Source organism: Schistocerca cancellata, chromosome 2 (assembly GCF_023864275.1).
Source record: "Schistocerca cancellata isolate TAMUIC-IGC-003103 chromosome 2, iqSchCanc2.1, whole genome shotgun sequence".
Lineage (NCBI taxonomy): Eukaryota > Metazoa > Arthropoda > Insecta > Orthoptera > Acrididae > Schistocerca > Schistocerca cancellata.
The window spans coordinates 900,491,004-900,515,251 of NC_064627.1; the positions used below are offsets into that span (position 1 = coordinate 900,491,004).

Genomic DNA, 24,248 nt, shown 5'->3' on the forward strand with positions numbered 1-24,248 from the left:
TGTCCACCACTGCTTGAACAATGTTTCGATCTTGACTACTCTACTACACACACATCCATAACTTGGTCTATAGGTATGGGAATGTTCCATAGACTGTTGCTGAAAGCAGTGACACACCAGCAATGTATTGCACCCAGCATACACAGCAATTGATTGATGTGTTCATTCAGCTTCCCGTAGGCCCACAATGCAACCCTCGTCAAACGGCTGCAGTTGTTCAACAGGAATACATACTTGTCAGAGGGGCATAGTTGTATCCTGGAAGGAATGTTGCAAATATTTTTCGCCTCTAAAGTCAGCACAGTTGCTACCTGCAGAGAAAAGACACAGGGCACACAGAAAGCCTCCTGTGCATCATCTGATCACTGATACTGGTGACATATGAATCACTAACTCTACAACCCCATAGGATGCACGTATTATACTATTGTGTCACTGAACGCAGTCCTTCAGGATATTGCATACTGTTTTTTTTTATTTTTTTATTTAATTAATTTATTTATTTATGTATTTATTTTATTTTTTTTTAAAATTTTTTTTTGCCAGAGCAAATATCCCAATGTATTTCAAAAACAGATTTCGTGGGCCATCATATCCAATTCTGGTATTGCTGATCTCCCCAAACAAACAAAGGGGAAGTTCATCTCTTGTGACTCAGTACTGTTCTGGCACTAAATGTATTATTCAGCTTCTTCAACAGGTATGACTTCCTAAATTTATGTCCTGAAATGAGGCCTATTCTGTCTGATGTTTGGCCCGCCCCACCTAGAATAGCTTTCAGTCCCCGTCCCAGTCTCTGCAATATACTGGATAAACCCTATGCTTCTTCTGCATGCATTTCCCTACCCTATTGCTCATACACTTGTGTCTGTCCCCACTGTAAGACTTGCCTGATGCACCCTCCTACCACCACCTGCACCAGCTCTGTAACTGGCGAATAATATATCACTAAGGGAATTCACTGTGAAATGACACATACCATGTACCAGCTGGTACATAAACATTGTTTAGCCTTCTACATTGATATGACTGCCACCAAGTTAACACTGAGTGAGGTGGTGCAGTGGTTAGCCCACTGGACTCGCATTCAGGAGGACGACGATTTAAACCCGCATCCAGCCGTCCTGATTTAGGTTTTCCATGTTTTCCCTAAATCGCTTTAGGCAAATGCCAAGATGGTTTTTGTGAAAGGGCACAGCCGACTTCCTTCCCCATCCTTCACTAAACCGATGGACCCGATCACCTCACTGTTTGGTCTCCTTCCCGCAAATCAACCAACCAACCACCAAATTAACAATTAGGTTGAATGGTCTTAGACAGAGGGAGTATACTATCAGCGTACAACATGCTGTTTCAGAATACACTCTAGGACATGATAGTCTGACTCTCTGTGCCTGGTTCACTACACATGCCACCTGGGTTCTCCCTCCTGACAGCAGTATTTAGAAATTTACATTTGGGAACTGGCTTTACAAGTGCTTTGTTCTCACCACCTACCTTTCCTACATTTATGTTAATTGCTATAGTCTTAGCATTTCTTTTGAGTAACTACTTCTTTTCTTTACTCCCTTTAATTTTTCTGCATTTATTTCCCAACCTTTTTTTCCTGGCTTCATGCACTTAGCTTTCCGCTCCTATTATCTATATCAAAATGTTTCTTCAGTAATATCTGTCTTGCTCATTTCCCTGTCTTTCACCTGTCAGTTCTCAGGTTTTCAAACCTCACCTGGTGCAGGCACCAACAATAAGTCTTTCCTTCTTATCCCATTCAGTAAGTCTTCCCTGACCCAGGAAGGAAGGAAGAGTAGGGTTTAACAGCCTGTTGACGTCAAGGTCATTAGAGACGAAACAAAAGCCCAAAATGTTTTGAGGATGGGGAAGGAAATTCACCATGCCCTTTCAGAGGAACAACCCAGCATTTGCTTGAAGCATTTTTTGGAAACAGTGGAAAAATAAAATCTCTATATCCAGGCATGGATTTGAACTGGTGTTCTCCCAAATTCGAGTGCAGTCTGCTAACCACTGCACCATATCGCTCGGTTGCTGACCTGGGGTTCAAAGTGACTTTTCCATAACTCTTCACATTTCCTATACCTCAAAGCCGTCTTTCTTCATCTGTCTTCCTTTCCCTCCAACCATTCTGCTGGAAGAAGGAACTCCTGGCTATGAAAGCTTGCACATTTGTACATCTATGAATTTTCTCTAGCTGCCACTTGGTGAGGAGATTTTTTTTAAATCTATTTGTATTATATTTTTGAAGATTGATGTTTTCATTGCTGTAATTTATCTATGGAGGATTTTGAAGAGGGAATGCTAAGGTTGACTTTTTAAAAATCTACCTGTTTTTGGAGTTGCATCAGTGATATGTTTATGGTTTGGTCACATAGACCATATGCTCTCAACTGTTTCTTTGCTCATTTAATTCCCTTTGTCGCAGCATCAGGTTCACTGTGGAGGTCAAAAGGCTTGCAAAACTTCCTTTTCTGGATATAGTACAGGAAGGATGATGAGACTCAAGGACTCTGTATATAGAAAATCGATGCATGGAGACTGGTATCTACATCTGATGAATTGTCTGTCATTCACCATACCAACAGCATGGGTCCTGAGAGTGTTGGCAAGAAGGATTTACACTATCTCAGATGCAGAAATTTTGACCCAAGAACTAAAATACTGTAATCTTATGTTGAAGGAGAGTGACTACACTGACAAACTGATCCCTTGTCCTTGTGGAGTTTGGACCTTTACCAGAACCACTAGAAGATGTATGTAGAGTGGCTGCATTCCTTCAATGTGCTGGCAGCATATCTTCAAATGTAGGAAGGATCTTAAGAAGATAAAATATTAAAAGTGTGATTTGTCTGCTTGCCAAGAGCAGAGCTCTCTTTTGGTCAGTTAAAGATGATCAAAGACTGAGAAAGTCCAGCTTTTATAGACTTCCGTACAATTATGGGGAAAAGTATATTGGCCAGAAGATTTGCACTGTTTATGACATATGTTGAGCAACACTACCACACACAACTACTGCAACCTGAGAAATTTGCCATTGTGGAGTGCTGGTTCTGTGACAGAGAGGTGCCTTAAAGGAATCCATTGAAATCAGACTAGCAGACAATATTATAAATAGAGACAAGAACTATCCCTTAAAAAAAGGTTGAATCCTGTTTTGTCTGAAATTAAAAGAACAACTGTCTTTGACTTGGCCAGCAAAGGCACATGATCCTTAGCAACTCATTATTTCTGCCATTTTTCACTTCTGGGGTGCAATGCCTTCACTTTGTGTTATGGAGCAGCAGCAGCAATTTCTCTTATCTTGAAGGCACTTGGTTCTCCATGGTGTACAAAAGGGCCACTATTTATGCCAGGAATCAATTGGTCATTAGAAGTATGTCACACATGTTGAGGATTTATTGCCATTTCTCTGTGTATGCATGAAAATACGAGGGCGGTTCAGAAAGTAACCTCCGATCGGTCACAGTGCGGGTTGTGGCGGGAGTAGCGACGCCATCTGTGCATTCACGCACTCAACAGGTCAGTCGGCATCAAGCCGTGGTCGAGTGAACGTTGTACCTGCGCTAGTTTAGTTTTTGTGGCAGTTTGAAATGTGTGCTGCAATAGAAAACCCCGCCAAATGTGAAGTGCGTGCTGTCATAAGGTTTTTTACAGCCAAAGGATATTCTGCAGCAGCTATTCATCGTGAGCTTTGTGCCGTGTATGGACCAAGAGTTATGAGTGAAGGAGTTGTCCGTGAATGGGTACGTTTATTTAAAAGTGGACGAGAAAACGTTCATGATGAAGAGAGGAGTGGTAGACCATCATTGGTGACTGACGAACTCGTTCAGACAGTTGATGCAAAAGTTCGTGAAAATCGACGTTTCTCAATGTCGGAGTTGTCTACTGGTTTTCCACAGATTTCTAAGACTCTCTTGTACGAGATAGTGACAGCAAGATTGGGTTACCGTAAGTTCTGTGCACGATGGGTGCCCAAAATTCTTACCGACCACCACAAAACTCAAAGAATGGCCTCTGCATTAGACTTTCTGTCACGTTATGAGGACGAAGGAGAACCATTGTTAAACAGAATCGTGACCGGTGACGAAACCTGGATTAAGTATGTGAACCCTGAGACAAAAGAACAATCAAAGATGTGGGCACATTCAAATTCGCCTACCAAACCAAGAAAAGCCTCGCAAGATTTTTCTGCCAGAAAACTGATGGCAACGGTGTTTTGGGATGCCAAAGGGGTGTTGTTGGTTGAATTCATGGAACATGGTACGACCATTAATCAAGACGTGTACTGTGAATCAATAAAAAAGTTACGACGGGCTATACAGAACAAACGCCGTGGTATGCTGACATCCGGTATCGTTTTTTTGCACGATAACGCCCGTCCTCACTCTGCTCGCAGAACAACGGCCCTTCTTGAGTCCTTCAAGTGGGACGTTATCAACCATCCACCTTACAGCCCAGACCTGGCGCCAAGTGATTATCACCTCTTCATGCATTTGAAGAAATGGCTCGGGTCACAGCGGTTTGATGACGATGAAGAGCTCAAAGATGCAGTCACTGGCTGGCTCCAGGCACAAGCGGGTGATTTTTATGCAGAAGGAATTTCAAAGCTTGTGAAGAGATACGATAAGTGCCTCAATCGCTATGGAGACTATGTAGAAAAATAGTGCAAAGATGTAGTTGTAAGATGTATATATTAAAATATTTTTATTTAACTTCGTGTATTTTTTTAAATCAACCGGAGGTTACTTTCTGAACGGCCCTCGTATACACTAGACTTTCATATTTGTCTGTTGAATACTATCCCAAAATAACAATAATTCTCATTCCTCAGTTCTGATCAAGATTTTTGGAGGGTCTCCCCCATGGTTGTAAGGCACATGCTGGAACTGGCAGTCCCCTTCCCACATATTCCCAATTAGGACTCCTTTTAACCCTACACCAGCTTTCCTGGTATTTGGCTGCAAAGTCTCTGGCTGTCCAGTGGATCATTACTCAGAAAAAAGAAGAGAAATCAGTTCTGGAGAGATTTAGCAAACAGGTTTCCCTCCCCCGAATCACTTGCCAGAAGAAAGAACAGCCATACACAGTTTCCAAATACACTGAAGAGACGAAGAACCTGGTTCACTTTCCTAATATCATTTGGGCCCCCACGAGCATGCAGATGTGCCGCAACATGATGTGGCATGGACTCAACTAATGTCTAAAGTAGTACTGGAAGGAATTGACACCATGAATGCTACAGAGTTGTCCATAGATCCGCAAGAGTTCTATTCTGAACAGCACATTGCAAGGCATTCCAGATATGCTCAATAATGTTCATGTCTGGGGAATTTGGTGGCCAGCGGAAACGTTTAAACTCAGAAGAGTGTTCCTGGAGCTGGATGTGTGGAGTGTCGCATTGTCCTGCTGGAATTGTCCAAGTCTGTTGGAATGTACAATGGACATGAATGGATGTAGGTAATCAGACAGAATGCTTAAGTATGTGTCATCTGTCACAGTCGTATCTGCACACATCAGGAGTCCCATATCATTCCAACTGCACACGCCCCACACCATTGTAGAGCCTCCATCAGCTTAAACAATCCCCTGCTGACATGCGGGGTCCATGGATTGAAGAGGTTGTCTCCATACCCCTACACATGCATCTGCTCGATACAATTTGAAATGAGACTCGTCTGACCAGGTAACATGGTTCTAGTCATAAGCAGTTCAATATCTGTGTTGACGGGCCCAGGTGAGGCATAAAGCTTTGTGTCATGTAGTCATCAAGGTTACACGAGTGGGCCTTCGGCTCTGAAAGCCCATATGGATGATATTTCACTGAATTTTTTGCATGTTGTCACTTGTTGATAGCCCAATACTGAAATCTGCAGCAATTTGCGGAAGGCTTGCACTTCTGTCATGTTGAACGATTCCCTTCAGTCATCTTTGGTCCTGTTCTTGCAGATCTTTTTTCAGCCGCAGCGATGCTGAAGATTTGATGTTTTACTGGATTCCTGATATTCAAGGTACACTCATGAAATGGTTGTACAGGAAAATCCCCATTTCATCACTGCCTCGGAGATGCTTGTCCCATTGTTCATGCACCGACTATAACACCACGTTCAAACTCGTTTAAATCTTGATAACCTGCCATTGTAATAGCAGTAACTGATCTAACAACTGCACCAGACACTTGTTATCATATATAGGCACTGCCAACCGCACCACTGTATTCTGCCAGTTTACATATCTCAGTATTTAAATACGGATGTCTACACCAGTTTCTTTGGCCCTTCAGTGTAGATCCTCACATAATCATCCTACCTGCAGACAGAGGTCCCACCACCAGACTGCCAGTTGTCTGACTTGTCCACCTATAAACTTTGCCAGACTGATCCCTTCCCAGTAGTCCAATGTGACCTCTAATCATTGCTTAAAGCTTTAGACCTCTCCCAGAATTTCTCCCTTGAGTCCATTTCCATTCTCACCTTTATAACACCCACACACCGAGCTTCTTTATGCTCCCCAAAATCCAGAAACCCCCACAGTCCTGGACACACCATTGTAGCTGGCTATTGTGCCCCCACAGAAAGAATTTTGCCCCTCATTGACCAACACCGCCAACCTGTCGCCTGAAATTATTTAACAGCTGTCATCCCTTCTATATCAAAAAATCCCTCCCATACATGGTCCCTTAGGAATTCACATACATTTAAACCCTTCCATACAGCCTGGCTGCCCAGGGATGGTGTATCTGTATTGACAAGAACAGTATGCTGGTGGTTTCACAAAGGCCTCGCAGACACACGCTATCCCTCAGACATAGCTTTGCATACAATTATCCACCACACCCACAATTCTCTCACCCCCCCCCCCCCCCCCCCCCCCAAGAAGCAGTTGCAGTGGAGTGCACACCTTTTTTCACCCAATACCATTTTGAACTGGAACAGCTGAACTACATCCTTCGTCAAGAGATTTGATTAGTGATCATCATGCCCTGAAATGAAGGCCATCCTACCCAAGACCCTCCCCACCCCTCCTAAATTGGTGTCTCCTCATCCACCCAACTTCCATAACATCGCTGTCCATCCGTATGCTTCACCCAATCCCAACCCCTTACCACAGGGACCTTATTCCTGTGGAAGACCCAGGTGCAAGACCTGCCCAATCCACTCGCGCAGCACTTCCTATACCAGTCCTGTCACAGGGTCATCCTACTCCATCAGAAGCCAGGCTACCTGTGAAAGCAGCCATGTCATATACTACTTTTTTTGCTTCAATCATTGCACAGCTTTTTATGTTGAGTATGACTACCAACCAGCTGTCCACCAAGCTGAATGGCCACCACCAAACTGGGCCAAGAGTAAAGTGGACCACCCTGTGACCCAGCTTGCAGCTGAAGATAACGTGCTAGATTTCGATGGCTGTTTCACAAACCGCGTCATCTTGACCCTCTCCTTCAACACTAGCTTTTCTGAATTGCACATGGGGGAGTTAAACTTGCAACAAGTTCTCCATTCCTGAGATTATTGCGGCCTCAACAAACGCTAACCTAGTGTTCCCACGCTCTTCACCCAGTAGTCTCTGCCTCCTCTGTCCTACACCTCCTCCCAACTCACTTCCCCCTCACCCTCATTTTGTTCCACTTTCTGCCAATGCACTCCCCAAACCTATTTCCCAGGTATAAATTGAACGTCTTGTACATAGTACCTGTTTATTTAGTAGCATTTTATGCTCGAAAGTTTTTAACAGGTCTAAAAATGTGTGTGTAACACAGGTACGCCAGTACCATTTTGTAAACTCGGGATGATTCTGTTGTACCTCAGAAGCCAAAGTGACTCATTAAGTAGCTTGTATTTATTCAGGTAATTCATTAGTCTGTTTTTTGGTGTATATTATTATTTTTTAAAATAGTGAGAATCTGATTGCTGAAAGTAGCTAGGATAATTGCAGGTACTAGTAGATGGGAACAATGGCAGGAGAGTGTCCACAATGAGGAAATCAAAGAAAAACTGGGAATGAACTCTATAGATGTAGCAGTCAGGGGGAACAGGCTTAGATGGTGGGGTCATGTTACACGCATGGGAGAAGCAAGGTTACCCAAGAGACTCAAGGGTTCAGCAGTAGAGGGTAGGAGGAGTCGGGGCAGACCAAGGAGAAGGTACCTGGATTCGGTTAAGAATGATTTTGTAGTAATAGGTTTAACATCAGAGGAGGCACCAATGTTAGCACTGAATAGGGGATCATGGAGGAATTTTATAAGGGGGCTATGCTCCAGACTGAACGCTGAAAGGCATAATCAGTCTTAAATGATGATGATGATGATAGTGAGAGTAGGGAAACTGGCTTTTAGGTTTTCATTATTTTCCGCATTACTTTCCTTCTGTCTGTCTGTCGTGTGTGTGTGTGTGTGTGTGTGTGTGTGTGTGTGTGTGTGTTTTGGGTACTCTGGTAAAATACCTGAACTAAAATACTCATTTATTATATTTGTTGTCTGTACACTTTCAGAACTGAGATTGGCTGTACTTCTAGTCCTGCTTACTTCTTATTTTTTAATTTTCATATGGTTTCCCTGATTTCCTGCCCCATTGTGGGGTACTACATCATTTTGCTGGCTTCATCGTGCATGATGATTACTACACCTGTTTGAGAGAAATTTTGTTGCAGATTCTCTGTAATACCTGAAAAAGATACATCTACTAATTTTCTAGTTCTTATGGATTTTCTATTAATTGACTTCCATCTTTACATTTGTATGTTAATGAACTTGTGCCTGCCTTTTCTTGTTTCATGTTGTAAGATGTCCCACACAACTTTACTTTTATTTTCAAGTTTATGTATTATTTTGTCATTAAATAATATGTGCGCAGCAAACAGGGCCCTATAACTGTGATGATAATTGAGGAACTCTGGGTTTGAGTACTGTTTTTTTTTTTTAAAAAAACTTAGATATTTAATTGTTCCAGAGGACTTTCTAATTCACACTGTCATCCATTTAATTTCCTTAGCTCCTGCTGCTTTTAGTAGCCACTTCTGGGAATGTCTCATTTTGTCTACATTGTTTTTTGCCTACACCTCATCCCAGGTTTGATTTGTCAGTGGCCCTGAAAACACATTTCTCTTAGGTTTGTAGAATATCCCTCTGCGGGCCTACAGTTTTGTTGATATACAGGGTGTTACAAAAAGGTACGGCCAAACTTTCAGGAAACATTCCTCACACACAAATAAAGAAAAGATGTTATGTGGACATGCGTCTGGAAACGCTTAATTTCCATGTTAGAGCTCATTTTAGTTTCGTCAGTATGTACTGTACTTCCTCGATTAACTGCCATGATTTCGTACAGGATACTCTACATGTGCTGCTAGAACATGTGCCTTTACGAGTACGACACAACATGTGGTTCATGCACGATGGAGCTCCTGCATATTTCAGTCGAAGTGTTCATACACTTCTCAACAACAGATTCGGTGACCGATGGATTGGTAGAGCTGAACCAATTCCATGGCCTCCACGCTCTCCTGACCTCAACCCTCTTGACTTTCATTTATGGGGGCATTTGAAAGGTCTTGTCTACACAACCCCGGTGCCAAATGTAGAGACTCTTTGTGCGCGTATTGTGGACGGCTGTGACAAAATACGCCATTCTCCAGGGCTGCATCAGCGCATCAGGGATTCCATGCGACGAAGGGTGGATGCATGTAACCTCGCTAATGGAGGACATTTTGAACATTTCCTGTAACAAAGTGTTTGAAGTCACGCTGATACGTTCTGTTGCTGTGTGTTTCCATTCCATGATTAATGTGATTTGAAGAGAAGTAATAAAATGAGCTCCAACATGGAAAGTAAGCGTTTCCGGACACATGTCCACATAACATTTTTTCTTTCTTTGAGTGTGAGGAATGTTTCCTGAAAGTTTGGCCATACCTTTTTGTAACACCCTGTATAAGATAATCTTAGCTTTGGGAATTGAGGCTCTGTCCAGGATTTCAGTTAATTCATGAAAGAAGGGGTTCACTTTTCAACTAGTTGAACAGTACACATCAAATGCTTAAATTTTTATGAATGTTAAGTTTTGTTAGTTCAGTGGCTGACATTATGAAATGTTTAAATTACCATCTTGCTGATCTTTAAAATGTGTTCCCATTCAGAAACACACATACCCCATTCTTTATTGTAGTTCTACAGTAGCAGCTCGCCCTTTCATATGATGGCAGCACTACACCAGTGTTCTGTAATGTGTATCACTACATTGTTCTCCCCCAGGAGGCTTGCCACTCTTTGACAGGTTTGTGCTTGGCTACCATGGGGCCTCAGCCTTTTCAGCATTTTTTCCCTTCTGTGCTGCATGTCTATCCTCTTGCTGTTCTTTTTCCCCTCCCTTTGGGAACATGTCTGGGGTATTATTAGGAATGTTCTGCATTCTATCGCTGACAAGTGAACAGTCTCACCTTTGTTTTTCACTCCCTTTTCCTTTCTCTGTTTCCCTTCTCCTCTCGCTCCTCCAATTCAGTGTTTGAGGATCCTCTTTTTTTTCTTCCTCCCTGTGCGCTTCTGAAGGCATGCATCTGACGCGTAACAGGTGACTGGGTAATGCGTGATTCCCATCCCCGGGTTGACATGTAGGGTTTTCATATACCCCCTGGTACAGGCCAGGCCCAGGGAGGGGTGATTGCAGTAACTTTCATAAATTGCCGATTGGTCCCTCTGTCAGGTGTTTGAGCGGTGTGACCTGAGGTGTCAACAATCACCTAAGGCGGGTGGGCCCCCTTGTGAGGAGGGCCCCAGTTGGAAGGAGCATGTCATTGGAGACGCTGGCAATCATGGGGGATTTCCTTGAGATGAGTCAATCATCTTCCTACTTAACATCTACAAAACATAAATGTAACAGGGCTAATGATTCAAAGATCCTTCCTGCTGCACCACGGTTCCTTGCGGTCTCACGTACTGAAGATGGTCAGTCCTTCGCCACGGTAAATCCGTTTATTATTCAGAAAGGTGTAAATGCAATTGCTGACCCATTGAAATCCTGCTCTCTTTTACAGAATGGCACTGTGCTTTTGGAGATGGCTTCTGATTCTCAGGCAAAATAACTGCTTGTTGCCTTGCTTTTCCACAGTTACCCTGTTCATGTCGAGGCCCATAGAACTTTGAATTCTTCCCGTGGTGTAATTTACACGAGGCTGCTTGTCAGTCTAACCGAGGCTGAAATTCAATCTTACCTCTCTGATCAAGGTGTTGATGCAGTCCATCGTGTAATGGAAAAAAGTAGATTCCTTCTTAGTGCCCACCCGTACTCACTTTCTCACCTTTTATTGAGTGGTGCTTCTGCCCAAGCTCAAAGCAGGCTGTAAAATTATCACCATGCAGCCATACAGTCTGAACCCGATGCACTGCTACCAGTGTCATCATTTCAACCACACAAGAATGTCTTGTCAACACCCAACCACATGTGTCACCTGTGGTAGGGATGCACACGAGGTTGATTGTCCGCCTCCTTCTCCCTACTGTATCAACTGCAATGGTGGCCATGCCGACTCCTCTCAGGATTGTCCAGTGTATCTTGATGAGTGAACTGTTGAAGAGATCCAGGTAAAGGAGAAATGTGCCTTATCCAGTCCCTCGTAAGTTACTGGCTAGTCGCAAACCCTGCATTCTTCCGTCTGGTACCTATAGTTCTGTTCTTGTTACCCCTCATTCCATGAAGAGCATGGCCACACAGACATGCGACCTCCAATTCAGCTCTGAGGTTGTGAAATCGACCAGTGTCAAGGTAGCATCACCATCCCCCCCGTCCAGCTGTGCAACAATCCATCAAACTCACACCTCAAGGGGTGAAGCCACCAGTTACACAATCGGTAGGCCAGAAAGGACAGGAGGAATACTCCCTTGAAGACTTCCTACGTCCCTCCAGCCAAACAACACCCAAGTCTTCGTCTAACTGGAAAGGATCGAAGAAGTCCACCAAAGGCAAACGGTCTTCTCCTTCGCCACCTTGACGATCCTCTTCGATGATGTTGCCATGTGGTACCTTAGCCAGCCAGCTCTGTGTCGCAGGTGCACACCAACAACTGTTTTTCAGCGTTGGACTCCATAGACCAACCACACAAGTAAGCTGATGCTTCTGTGGATCCCATGGAGCAGGATCCTCCTGCTTCTGTGTCCTGTACTAGCGCCTCTTCCCCAGCTATCACTCGGCAGCTGCCAAGGTGAGACTCCTACATCTCTTCATTATCATGACTCTCCTCCAATGTAATGTTGTGGCATTTGGTCCTACAAAGAGGATTCATGGCTGCCTTTAGTGTCGCAGTGTCCCCTTGTACTCTGCCTTCAGGAAATGAAACTGCCCCTAATGACCGCTTTGAGCTTTCACATTTCTTATCGATTCATTTTGATCTTCCCTGAGGTCGGCATTCTGTCTCATGGGGGTGTGATGCTGCTCATATGGGATGATATTCATAGTCAACCCATCTCCCTGACTACCAATCTTCAAGCTGTTGCAGTTCGCCTTTTCCTCCCCCACCTGACTTCTTGCCTCTGTACCACATATGTATTCCTCCATCGTTCACTGTCACCAGGGCAGGCTTCCTTCAACTTATTGGGCAACTACCTCCATCCTTTTTGCTACTCGGTGTCTTTAATGTGCATCATCCCCCTTGGGGTTCTCCCAGGTCCTGTCAGAGAGGTGCCCTCTTGACTGACCTTAACCGACTTAACTTCTGCTGCCTTAACAGTGGATCACCCGCTTTCCTTTCCAACTCCTTGCACACTTATTCCCATTTGGACCTCTCTTTGTGCACTGCCCAGCTTGCCACTCATCTTCAGTGGTCCGTTCTGACACCTTCTTGAGCGACCATTTCCCGAGTGTTACCTGTTTGCGGACTCCTACCCCATTCGCATGCACACCTAAATGGCTGCTTCCTAAGCCTGACTGGCAGTTTTACTCCTCCCTGGCAACCTTCGAAGAACGAGATTTCCCCAGTTGTGATGACCAGGTGGAATATCTCACGGACATTATCCTTACTGCTGCAGAATGTTCCATCCCCTGCATTTCCTCTTTATCACATTGTGTCCCAGTCCCTTGGTGGATTGAGGCATGCCGCTGCTCTTCACATTTCTAACTGCCACCCTACGCAGGCAAACTGCATTCCTTATAAACAGATGCATGCAAAGTGTTGTTTCATTCTTTGGGACTGCAAATGAGCTAGCTGTATTTCACTCACTAGTTCTTTTAACAGTTGCTCACCTTCCTCTGTCATGTGGGCCAACCTCTGATGGCTCTCTGGAACCAAGATCCATTCCCCAATTTCTGGCCTGACAGTAGCTGATGATGTCATTGTGGACCCCATTGCTGTCTCAAACACCTTGGGCTGCCATTTTGCAGAAGTTTCGAGCTCTTCCCACTAACACACTGCCTTCCTCCATCGGAAATGAGTGGAGGAGGCCCAGGCGATACCCTTCTCTTCACCAAATCTTGAGTGCTACAATGCCACGTATACTATGAGGGAGCTAGATCATGCTCTCAGTTCATCCTGATCCTCCACTCCAGGGCCAGACGCCATCCACATTCAGATCTTGCAGCTCCTTTGTCTTGCAGGCAAGCACTTTTTCTGCTTAGCACGTACAATCGCATCTGGGCAGAGGGCACATTTCCTGTATGCTGGCGTGAAGCCACTGTCATATCCATACCTAAGCCTGGTAAGGACAAAAACCTTCCTTCTAGCTACTGCCCCATCTCTCTTACGGGCTGTGTTTGCAAGGTGATGGAACGTATGATTTGTGCCCGGCTGGTGTGGTGGCTTGAATGCACAGTGTGGATTTTGAGCGTGACATTCTGCAGTTGACCATCTCGTTACTTTGTCAACCCATGTCATGAATGGTTTTCTTCAGAATTCCCTGTTTTTCGATTTGGAGAATGCCTATGACACCTGCTGGAGAACTGGTATCCTCTGTACTTTTTACATGTGGGGCTTCTGTGGGTACCTTCTGTTTTCTTTGGGCATTTTTACAAGACTGAGTTTTCAAGGTGCGTGTGGGTTCTGCCTTGTTGGACGCCTTTATCCAGGAAAATGGTGTGCCTCAGGGTTCCATCCTGAGTGTTGGCCTCTTTGCTATTGCCATTAACCCTATAATGACCTGTCTCCTGCTGGGCATCTCTGACTCTCTCTTTGTTGACAATTTTGCCATCTATTGGAGTTCTCTATGGACATGTCTCACTGAGGGGCGTCTTCAGTGCTGTCTTGATCGTCTTTACTCCTGTAGCACTGACAATGGCTTTTGCTTTTCCACTGCCGAAACCGTCTGCATGAATTTCTGGCAGTGCAATTGCTTTCTCCCACCATCTTTGTCTTGGGCCTGTTGCTCTTCCATTCGTTGAAACTACAAAATTCCTGGGGCATGCTTGATAGGAAACACTCTGTCTTCCCATGTGTCTTATGTGGCAGTGCGCTGTACGTGGTACCGCACTGTCCTATGTGTCTGCCTGGGGTGCAGATCGAACCACCCTCCTCCATTTGCACCAGCCCTTGTATCTTCGAAAGTAGACTATGGGTGCTTTGTTTATGCATCTGCACATCCATCCCTCTTATGCTGTCTCAACACTGTCCACCATCGTGGCACTGGCCACTAGTGCCTATTACACTAGCCCAGTTGAGAGTCTGTATTTTGAAGCTGCTGAACTATCGCTGTCATACCGCTGTGGCTTTCTCCTCAGAGGTATGCATGCTGTTTGTATGCCATGTATGACCACTCATCCTATGCCTCCTTCTTTGATGATTCCTTTGATCACCAGTATGGTGCACTCCTCTCTTCTCTGCTACCTCCTGGAGTCCACTTTTGGCACTTGCTCCGGCAGCTTAACTTCACACTACCTGAAACTTTCTGGTGGGTGGGAACCCTTCACCACCTTCGCTTTGTGAAGCAGCCCATGTTAACCTTGACCTTCACTTGCTTCCTAAGGACACTACTCCAGCCTCACTCTATCGCCTACAGTTTTACGATGTTCATAAGGAACTTCGTGATAGTATCTTTGTGTACACTGATGCCTCTCGGGCTGACCATGCTGTTGGGTGTGCCTTCATCATTGGCACCCGTGTCTTTCAATATTGGCTTCCAGCAAACTCCTCAGTACTTACAGCCGAACTTTTGTTCTGCATCAGACCACAGAGTACATCCGGCAACACAGCCTATTCAATTGTGTCCTCTGCTCACACACACTCAGTGCACTTCAAAGTCTATGTGCACTGTACACTGCCTGTCCCTTAGTGAAATTGGTCCAGGAAAACTGACACTTGCTCACTCTTGGTGGAGCCATTATCATGTTTCTGTGGGTTCCTCGGCATGTCGGGCTGCCAGGAAATGAGGCTGCTAACGCTGCAGCCAAGGCTGCAGTTCTCGTACTGCAGCCCACAAGTACCTATATTCCCTCCGATGATCTCTGCATTGCCATCTGTCAGGAGGTGGTGTCCCTTTGGCATCGCCAATAGTACTTCCTTCACACAAATAAGCTTCAGCTTATTAAGCCTTTCCCAGCACCTTGGATGACCTCCTCTCGGTCCACCACGCTCGGAGAAGATTATTTTAACTCAGCTGTGTCATTTGCTAAGTGGCGCTACCCCCACCACTTTGTATATATTGCACTCAAATTTTAACTGCCCGCCACTTCCTCATGGATTGCCCTTTTTTTAACCATTTATGTTCCAGCTTGGGTTTGCCGTCTCATATATCAGTTGTAGCAAATGACATGCAGGCTGTCGACTGCGTTTTACTTTTTACCCGTTGAAGCAATATGGCAAAGGTCATTTAATTTTTGGTTTTGGACCTCTATTTCTGTATGGTGTCTTTTTAAGCCCTTTTTCCACATGCCTGTTTTTAGCTCCCTTCTCTTCTGTCAATTGGAACTGACATATAGTCATTTAACTCCTCTCTATGTTCGTGTTCTGTAATTCTGACTTGGGCGCTTATGACCCCAGTTGGTTTTTGCACCATAAAGCAAAACAAAAACAAAACAAAACTACATTGTTCAATGACTGTAATTTAACTTCAAGTTGCTATACTTTATTTTCAATAGACTACATGTTTTGGCGAAGGACTGTTAATTCTGTGTACATTTCTGAGTGTTTTTTCCTTGAGATTTCTTTTTTTTTCATACTACTGGTAAGTGTGCTTTCCAGAATGGTACATTCTATCTTCTGTGTGTACCTGTTGTAGAAATCTCTAAACTGATCGAGATACTTCTTAGGAAGAGGACTCTGTTGCATTGTGCCGTAAAAAGGACCATCTGCGACCCCATCCACACCCTATACACTCTTACTAATTAGCTCCACCAACCTTCCCTTCTCAGATATGTTGAGGTGCAGATCACGCACAATGCAACTTCATCTCCTGAAACTACCAACCAGCACCAGTGCCATTTGCACCCAGTCAGCAGTCACTAGCACCATTCCTAGCTCTGCATTATCTCACAGTACAGCACTGCCAAGGCTAGACTGATCATGTCACCAGGACAGCTCAGTAGAGCATACATATGTGTTGTTAGTTGAGGAAGCTATTTACCTCTGGTCACCACTTATGGTATACACCCTTTCTTTACAGACTGTTACCTGCCCCAACCACCCTATTACTACCTCATTATCTTTTGTGAGACACACCAGTACTTTCAGATACTTAATTGCATGTGAGGATTAATGATATTGGTTTACAGTTTGATTTCATCTGTACTTCCCGTTATATACACCAGTTTGACCACTCTCATTATTGGGAGTGTTGCAGGCATATTTTACTATTACTGCAATTAATAAAGTAGGTGAGACATTTTGAGATTTCTTTCAAGCACATCTTGGTAACCACACTAGATGTGACATATCTCACCAATGAGTATTCATTCTTTAACATACTTGTTACCCTGCATATATCATGTGGAAACGGGTGGTTAAAGAAATTTTGTGTATGGTGCTCGGCAAAAGGATATCCCAAAGAAACTGTGGAAAAATTTACTAAAAGCTATTAATTGCTGTGTTTCATGACATGAAGCAAGGAAACAAGAAAGAATGAGAGTGAAAACAATTTAAGCCAGCATATTGTGAAATGTGTGGTAACTGTATTGTCCCAGTAATAGTGAAGTATACAGTTTCAGGATGTTGAGTCTCCCATAGTTTACTTTCTATGTTACAAGTCTTCCCTTTGACACTATTGTCTGCATATATGTAAGTTATGTAGCTGTCATTACTGTGCTTGTAAATTTTGTGAATGTTAGCTAGTTATCAGAGAGTAGATCAGCAGAAGAATGAACTTTAAATCCCTAATATTGCATTAATCTGTTTCTTACAGGCTATGTGTTTGGACACAACAGTCCCACTGAATTATTATACAGTTTTTCATCATATTCAGGAACTTATTCCAAAAGGTATGTTACCATTTGCAGCTTAGTATTGTAGCACTTAGAGAGAAGTCTACTCTTTTCTCTACTTCTTCTGTTTCCCAAACCTATTATTATTATTATTATTATTATTATTATTATTATTATTCAGAGACAGTGAAAGAATCAGCAAGTTATATAACAGATATTAGCTTTATTAGGATTCAGAAAACAGTTAACGGAATGGACACTATTAGGAAAGAAGTGATCAAATTGTTCTTATTAGGGATGGGAAAATGTCAATGTCAGGCACTGTAATACTGTTTTGTACACACATATTAGAAGTTGCTGGTTACGAAATGGAAGAATATTAAGAAATTGACAACATATGAAGGTTGATTGCAGTAACTTGGTGATGAAGAACATGGGAGTCAATGGAAGCTGGTGGAGGAATATTCTTCTGAGTGATGTTGCTATCCATGCGAAATTAATTCACATGCAATGAGAATGGTTATGAGTTACCCCTTGCACAAGCTATTCAGTCATATTTCCCTACTTACAAGAGAGGTTTGTGCCCTGAAATTTTGATGGTAGTGCATTTCCTATTTTCCTTCCACAATTACTCACCAAAACAAAGTTTATATTTATTAAAGAATAACATAAAAGGAGTTTATTGATGCTTTTAGCAGTGAGAATTTTCATTACATTACAGATGTCACATAGTAATGCGTAGGGTACTCTGAAGTTAAATGGAACAGTACACTGGAGCATGCACAGGTGCTAATGCAAGTGTGCTCATATGCACCTACCTGCCTACACGCCTACACACCTCAACACACACACACACACACACACACACACACACACACACACACACACACACACAAGGTTTTTAATAGAAAACCTAGTAAAACCACATTATGCTTCTACTGGTAGTCAACTGTTCTTCTAATGAGCTGTTTTTATGACAGCTTTTTAGATTTGCCATTCAAAATGGTTTGTTGATTTTGCAGCTCTCCCACCAGCTGTCTCAGGATATCAACTCAAGCAGGTGTGACTGGAGGGAACCAACCCTGACTGTTGTCTTACGTAAGGCAATAGCAAGTACCTCCCACAGATGGCAAGACAAGGCTACATAGAGAGATAATGATAAAATTTGTCAAGGGTAGATCAGTAAACTGCTAATGGGAAACATTTATGGGCCTTAGTACCTATGTGCCTTAAGCAAAGTCTGTGGCATTGCTGTAAATATGTTGAAGGTGTCCCCTGCTTGTTTTTTTTTTTTTTTTTTTTTTTTTTTTTTTGCTGGTGCGGTATATAATACTGACATGTGTAGACACTAAAGAGCCAATTTCTGGAGAATCATTTCCGGCTGCTGGATAAAGTGCTTTATTTAGCTGTCACTTCTACAAAATGTGCTCAAAACAAGATGATGTAGTTTGAATCTTTTACAGATGGTGTTGCATAATGAATGCTGACAGTAGCAATACAAACTGACATTAATGTAATTTCTTCCACCCATGTGAATAGTTGCTGTGTTTTAGCATGTGAGTTGTTATTGCCAGTTACCAGTTCAAATTGTTTTCATGAAAGTATTGTCTAAATTGTATATCTGTTTCTTGTGGAACATCTAGTTTTAATATTTATTATTGGCCACAACTGAACCACGTAATAATGACTTAAAGCTGAAATTGCAGTTCTAGGATTCGTTATAAATATGTGCCATCAGTGGTAAAAACGTCACCCTTAAAAAAATTGTTCTGTTTGTTTTTGTGTTTGTGTATTTGAAACTGAAATGAGCAACCAATCGAAGGCTTGCCTTAATGGATGTGGAACAAATCATTTTTAATTTTTGGTTAATGACACTCGACTTTGATTGCAAGTGTCATAAGTATGCAAATTTTGTATGATTACTCATAGCTTTCTAAATATATTAAATGACAATCTACGACCATCTTTGGTTGGCGAGTCATCCACATTCACAGTTCTTGTAAAGATAAGTGTTTAATTGAGTAATAACAATGAAGGCAATATTACATCACAATTAAGTTAATTAATGCCTATTGTAAGCTATCAATTGTAGATTTCAAATTTTTTGTATTTTCTGAAAAAAGAAAACATTCAGAGGCATGAATTTTGGACTAGGATTTGTTTACATTGTGATATACTGTAAGTTACATGATTATTTCAGTAAAGTAAAGTTTGTGTTGTTAGTGTATTCTTATACACTATCCATTTGATTCTCTAGTAATTAGCCGAAGTGAAACGTTCCAAAATACTTGAAAACTTTATATACGAAGTGCATTCAAGTTCTAAGGCCTCCGATTTTTTTTCTCCGGACTGGAAAGAGATAGAAACATGCACATTGTTTTAAAATGAGGCCGCGTTCATTGTCAATACATCCCAGAGATGGCAGCACCGTACGGCAGATGGAATTTTACCGCCAGCGGCGAGAACGAGAACTGTTTTAAATACTTAAAATGGCGACGTTTTCCTTACTTGAACAGGGTGCAATCATTCGTTTTCTGAATTTGCGTGGTGTGAAACCAATTGAAATTCATCGACAGTTGAAGGAGGCATGTGGTGATGGAGTTATGGATGTGTCGAAAGTGTGTTCGTGGGTGCGACAGTTTAATGAAGGCAGAACATCGTGTGACAATAAACCGAAACAACCTCGGGCTCGCACAAGCCGGTCTGACGACATGATCGAGAAAGTGGAGAGAATTGTTTTGGGGGATTGCTGAATGACTGTTCAACAGATCGCCTCCAGAGTTGGCATTTCTGTGGGTTCTGTGCACACAATCCTGCATGACGACCTGAAAATGGGGAAAGTGTCATCCAGGTGGGCGCCACGAATGCTGATGGACGACCACATGGCTGCCCGTGTGGCATGTTGCCAAGCAATGTTGACGCGCAAAGACAGCATGAATGGGACTTCCTTTTCGTCGGTTGTGACAATGGATGAGACGTGGATGTTATTTTTCAATCCAGAAACAAAGCGCCAGTCAGCTCAATGGAAGCACACAGATTCACCGCCGCCAAAAAAATTTCGAGTAACCACCAGTGCTGAAAAAATGATGGTGTCCATGTTCTGGGACGGCGAGGGTGTAATCCTTACACATTGCATTCTAAAGGGCACTACGGTAACAGGTGCATCCTACGAAAATGTTTTGAAGAACAAATTCCTTCCTGCACTGCAACAAAAACGTCCGGGAAGGGCTGCGCGTGTGCTGTTTCACCAAGACAACGTACCCGCACATCGAGTTAACGTTACGCAACAGTTTCTTCATACTAACAACTTTGAAGTGATTCCTCATGCTCCTGTGCTGCTATTGCCTCAGCAATTTTCCAGTGGTCAAAACAGACTCCTAAAGAAGCCTTCGCCACTGCCATGGAATCATGGCGTCAGCATTGTGAAAAATGTGAACGTCTGTAGGGCGATTACGTCGAGAAGTAATGCCAGTTTCACCAATTTCGAGTGAGTAGTTAATTAGAAGAAAAATCGGAGGCTTTAGAACTTGAATGCATCTCGTAGTGTACGCTCAGTTCTTTGTTTACTTTTTGTTTCATCACGTAAATAATACAGGTTATATCGTTTTTGTTTCTCGAGAAGTTTTGAATTAGTATCAGAACTCTAGGCCTAAACTTTCTAAGCAATTTAATATATTAATTGTGTAGTCTATAAAGTTATTCTTGTTTTAGCCTAGACTAAAGCTAACATTTATTTGCCATGAGTGAGAAGTGTATGACTTGCCATAGGACTGTTAGTTCCAGGGTGTGGTGTGAGGGTTGTTGCAGTTTCTTTCATGTGGGTGACTGTAGCAGCAAGGGAATTGGGGAAATAAACAAGGCTCATTAGTTGTGTAGGATTTGCTGTTGAGATAGGAAGATAGTGGAACAGGAGAAGAAGATTGCTGCCCTTCAGGTTGAACTAGATAAAGTGAAACTAGATCTGGAAAGGTTAAGGAGGGAGAAGAGAAAAGGGAGGTGGGAAGTGACAACAGGATATAGAAGAAATAGGAATAGGACATTCTCAAACAGTGTGGTTGTGAATGCGGAAAACAGGTTTGATCTGTTGTCACAGTTGGAAACTGATTAGCCACAAATAGATGTAGGAGTAGACAGGACACAACAAACTTTCAAAAAGTGTTTGAAAAGGAAGAAGTCAGAAAAAGCTGTGAAGAAGAAGAAAGTTTTCTTGTTTGGTAGTTCACATGGTAGAGATGTTGGCCAACTGTTGCAAGGTGAACTAGGATCAGGTTACCAGGTCACAAGTTTTTTTTAAAACGTAGTGCAAGTCTGGGTCAGGTGATAGAGGATGTAGGTTCACTTTGCAAAGACTTCACAAAGGAAGACACCGTGGGAGTAGTGGGTGGGGCAGGCAACAGCATAGATAGGAATCCTAATTATTCAATTGAGTGTGACCTGGTAAAGATAGCTTCAGCAACGAGACATACTGGTGTTGGGCTTGTGTCTGTTCTGAGGTGGCAAGATCTGAGGTGGCAAGACTGGCCTCATTTAAACTATTCTGTTAGGAGAGTTAATTTAGGGGTGGAACGGCTGCTTGGATCAGATATGGGGTCTCATATCGGTGTGGTTCCTGTTGACTCTGTCAGCAGGTGGGACTGTACTAGGCATGGCCTTCACCTCAACAGGAAAGGGAAGAGAAAATTGTCTGGGCTAATAGCAAATAAATTAAAGGGCGGGGTGGGGGGGGGGGGGGGGAGGCGGCACTGTCACATGCTGTAAAGTCCCAGTGGTTACAAGTGACAGATCAGCAGTTTTTTGGGGTAGGAAGGGCTGAAACAAAAGATGTTCAGAGACAGGCTGAAAATGACATTCACATTGATAAAACAGGCAGCCAGAAAGCAAATTTTAATGTACACAATTCATGCAGACGGCCTCTGATTGAAACTAGAGATACTCAAAAACTGGCAGGAAAATTAGTTTCATCCAGTTGTAATTCAGTCAGTGCACAAAATCAGTTCGTTATTGAATCAGAATATCCAAGGACTAAGGGGTATGCTTAATGAGTTGCTTATTTGTGTTGAAGAATTAGAGTTGAGCAAACACGTTGATATAATGTGCCTCTATGAACATCATGTGGTCGCTGGTATAGGTACATTAAATGTTACAGGAGTCAAGTTAGCTTCTTACTTCTGTAGAGAAAATATGGAGAAAGGAGGAGTTGCCACATTTGTCAGAAACTGTTTTGATTTCAGGAATATTGATCTTAATAAATTTTGCTCAGAGCAGCACTTAGAAGCTTGAGCAACAGAAGTAATTTTTCATAATAGGTCTTGTATAATAGCAGGCAGATATACTAGGATATGTAAATGCTCTGAGACTGCTATTGATAATATCTTTGTAGACAAATATAAGGAAAAAAGTCATATCCACAAAACCAATAGTAAATGGGCTGTCTGATCATGATAAGCAGTATCTTGTGTTGAATGTTTAAACTTGCCAGGATTAAAAAATCTATTAAATCTGAGTATAGGAGGGTAATAAATAAGTCAAAAATTGAGAAATTCAGGAAATTGCTCAAAGACATGAACTGGATAGATGTTTACAGTACTTCTGACTCAAATGGAAAATACAAAGCATTCATTAATAAAGTTACCTCCACTTTTGAAAATTGTTTTCCCCTAAAGGTAACTCAAATCACACAGAAGTCAAAAAATAAACCATAGATTATACAAGGAATAAAGATATCATGTGGGACAAAAAGGAGACAGTATCTACTATCTAGTAACAGCTCTGATGTTAGAATTGTAATGCATTACAAAGAATACAGCAAGATATTGAAGTAAGTAATCCAGAAATCAAAGCAGTTTTATTATGAGAAAAAGATAATTACATCAGGCAAAAAAAAAAAAAAAAAAAAAAAAAAAAAAAAAAAAAAAAAAAAAAAAAAAAACTGTATGGGATATAGTGAAGACAGAGACAGGTGGGGCCAAAAAGGAAGAGGAACAGATAGCTCTAAAAATAAATGAGACTTTGGTAACAAGTACGTGTAGTGTTGCAAACCTCTTAAACAAGTACTTTATTTCTGTTACTGACAGCTTGGGGTTATCAGATTCAGTGAACAGTGCAATGGAGTATCTGAGACCAGTATTTAAAAATAACTTCAGTTAAATGGAAATGACACTCACGTCTCCCAAAGAAGTAGCATCCATCATAAAATCCTTAAAATCTATGTATTCCTATGGGTATGATAACATATCAATGAAGTTAATCAAAGAGTGCTCATGCAAGTTGAGTTCTATCTTAAGTTATTTGTGCAATCAATCTCTTATCAGTAGAACATTTCCAGACTGGCTAAAATATGCTTCTTTACAAGAAGGGGGATAAAGAGATACCATCACACCATCGACCAACTTCAATTTTGCCAGCTTTCTCAAAAATATTTGAAAAGGTTATGTGTTCAAGCATCTCCTTAAGCATCTGACTGCGAATAATATATTGCCCAAGTCACAGTCTGGATTTCTTAAGAGCTCTGAATAGAGAAAGCTCTTTACACTTACAGTGAAAAAGTACTTAAATCATTAGATGATAAATTAGAGGCTGCTGGCATTTTCTGTGATCTGTCAAAGGCCTTTGACTGTGTGAACCACAACATTCTCTTAAGTGAATTAGAATATTATGATGTCCCCGGCAAATCTGCGAAATGGTTTGAGTCTTATTTATCTAACAGGAAACAAAGGGTATCGTTGCGAAATACCTGTGCAGTAAGCAGTCTGTCTTCATCTGACTGGGAATTAATTACATGTGATGTTCCTCAACATCCCATCTTGGGTCCATTGCTTTTTCTTGTGTACATTAATGATCTCTCATCTGTTACATTGGCAGATGCTAAGTTTGTTTTGTTTGCAGATCATGCAAACATTGCAATAAGTA

At 42.3% G+C, this 24,248-nt stretch overlaps 1 protein-coding gene across 1 annotated transcript in view; it reads left to right on the plus strand.

Moving 5' to 3' along the window:
- The window catches only part of LOC126162840 (2-hydroxyacyl-CoA lyase 1), a 100,721-nt gene that overhangs the window by 46,251 nt on the left and 30,222 nt on the right, over positions 1–24,248 (plus strand). The window contains exon 7 of the mRNA XM_049919603.1: positions 17,321–17,396. Coding sequence (XP_049775560.1) covers positions 17,321–17,396 — 76 coding nt within the window. The remainder of the gene's footprint in view (positions 1–17,320; positions 17,397–24,248) is intronic.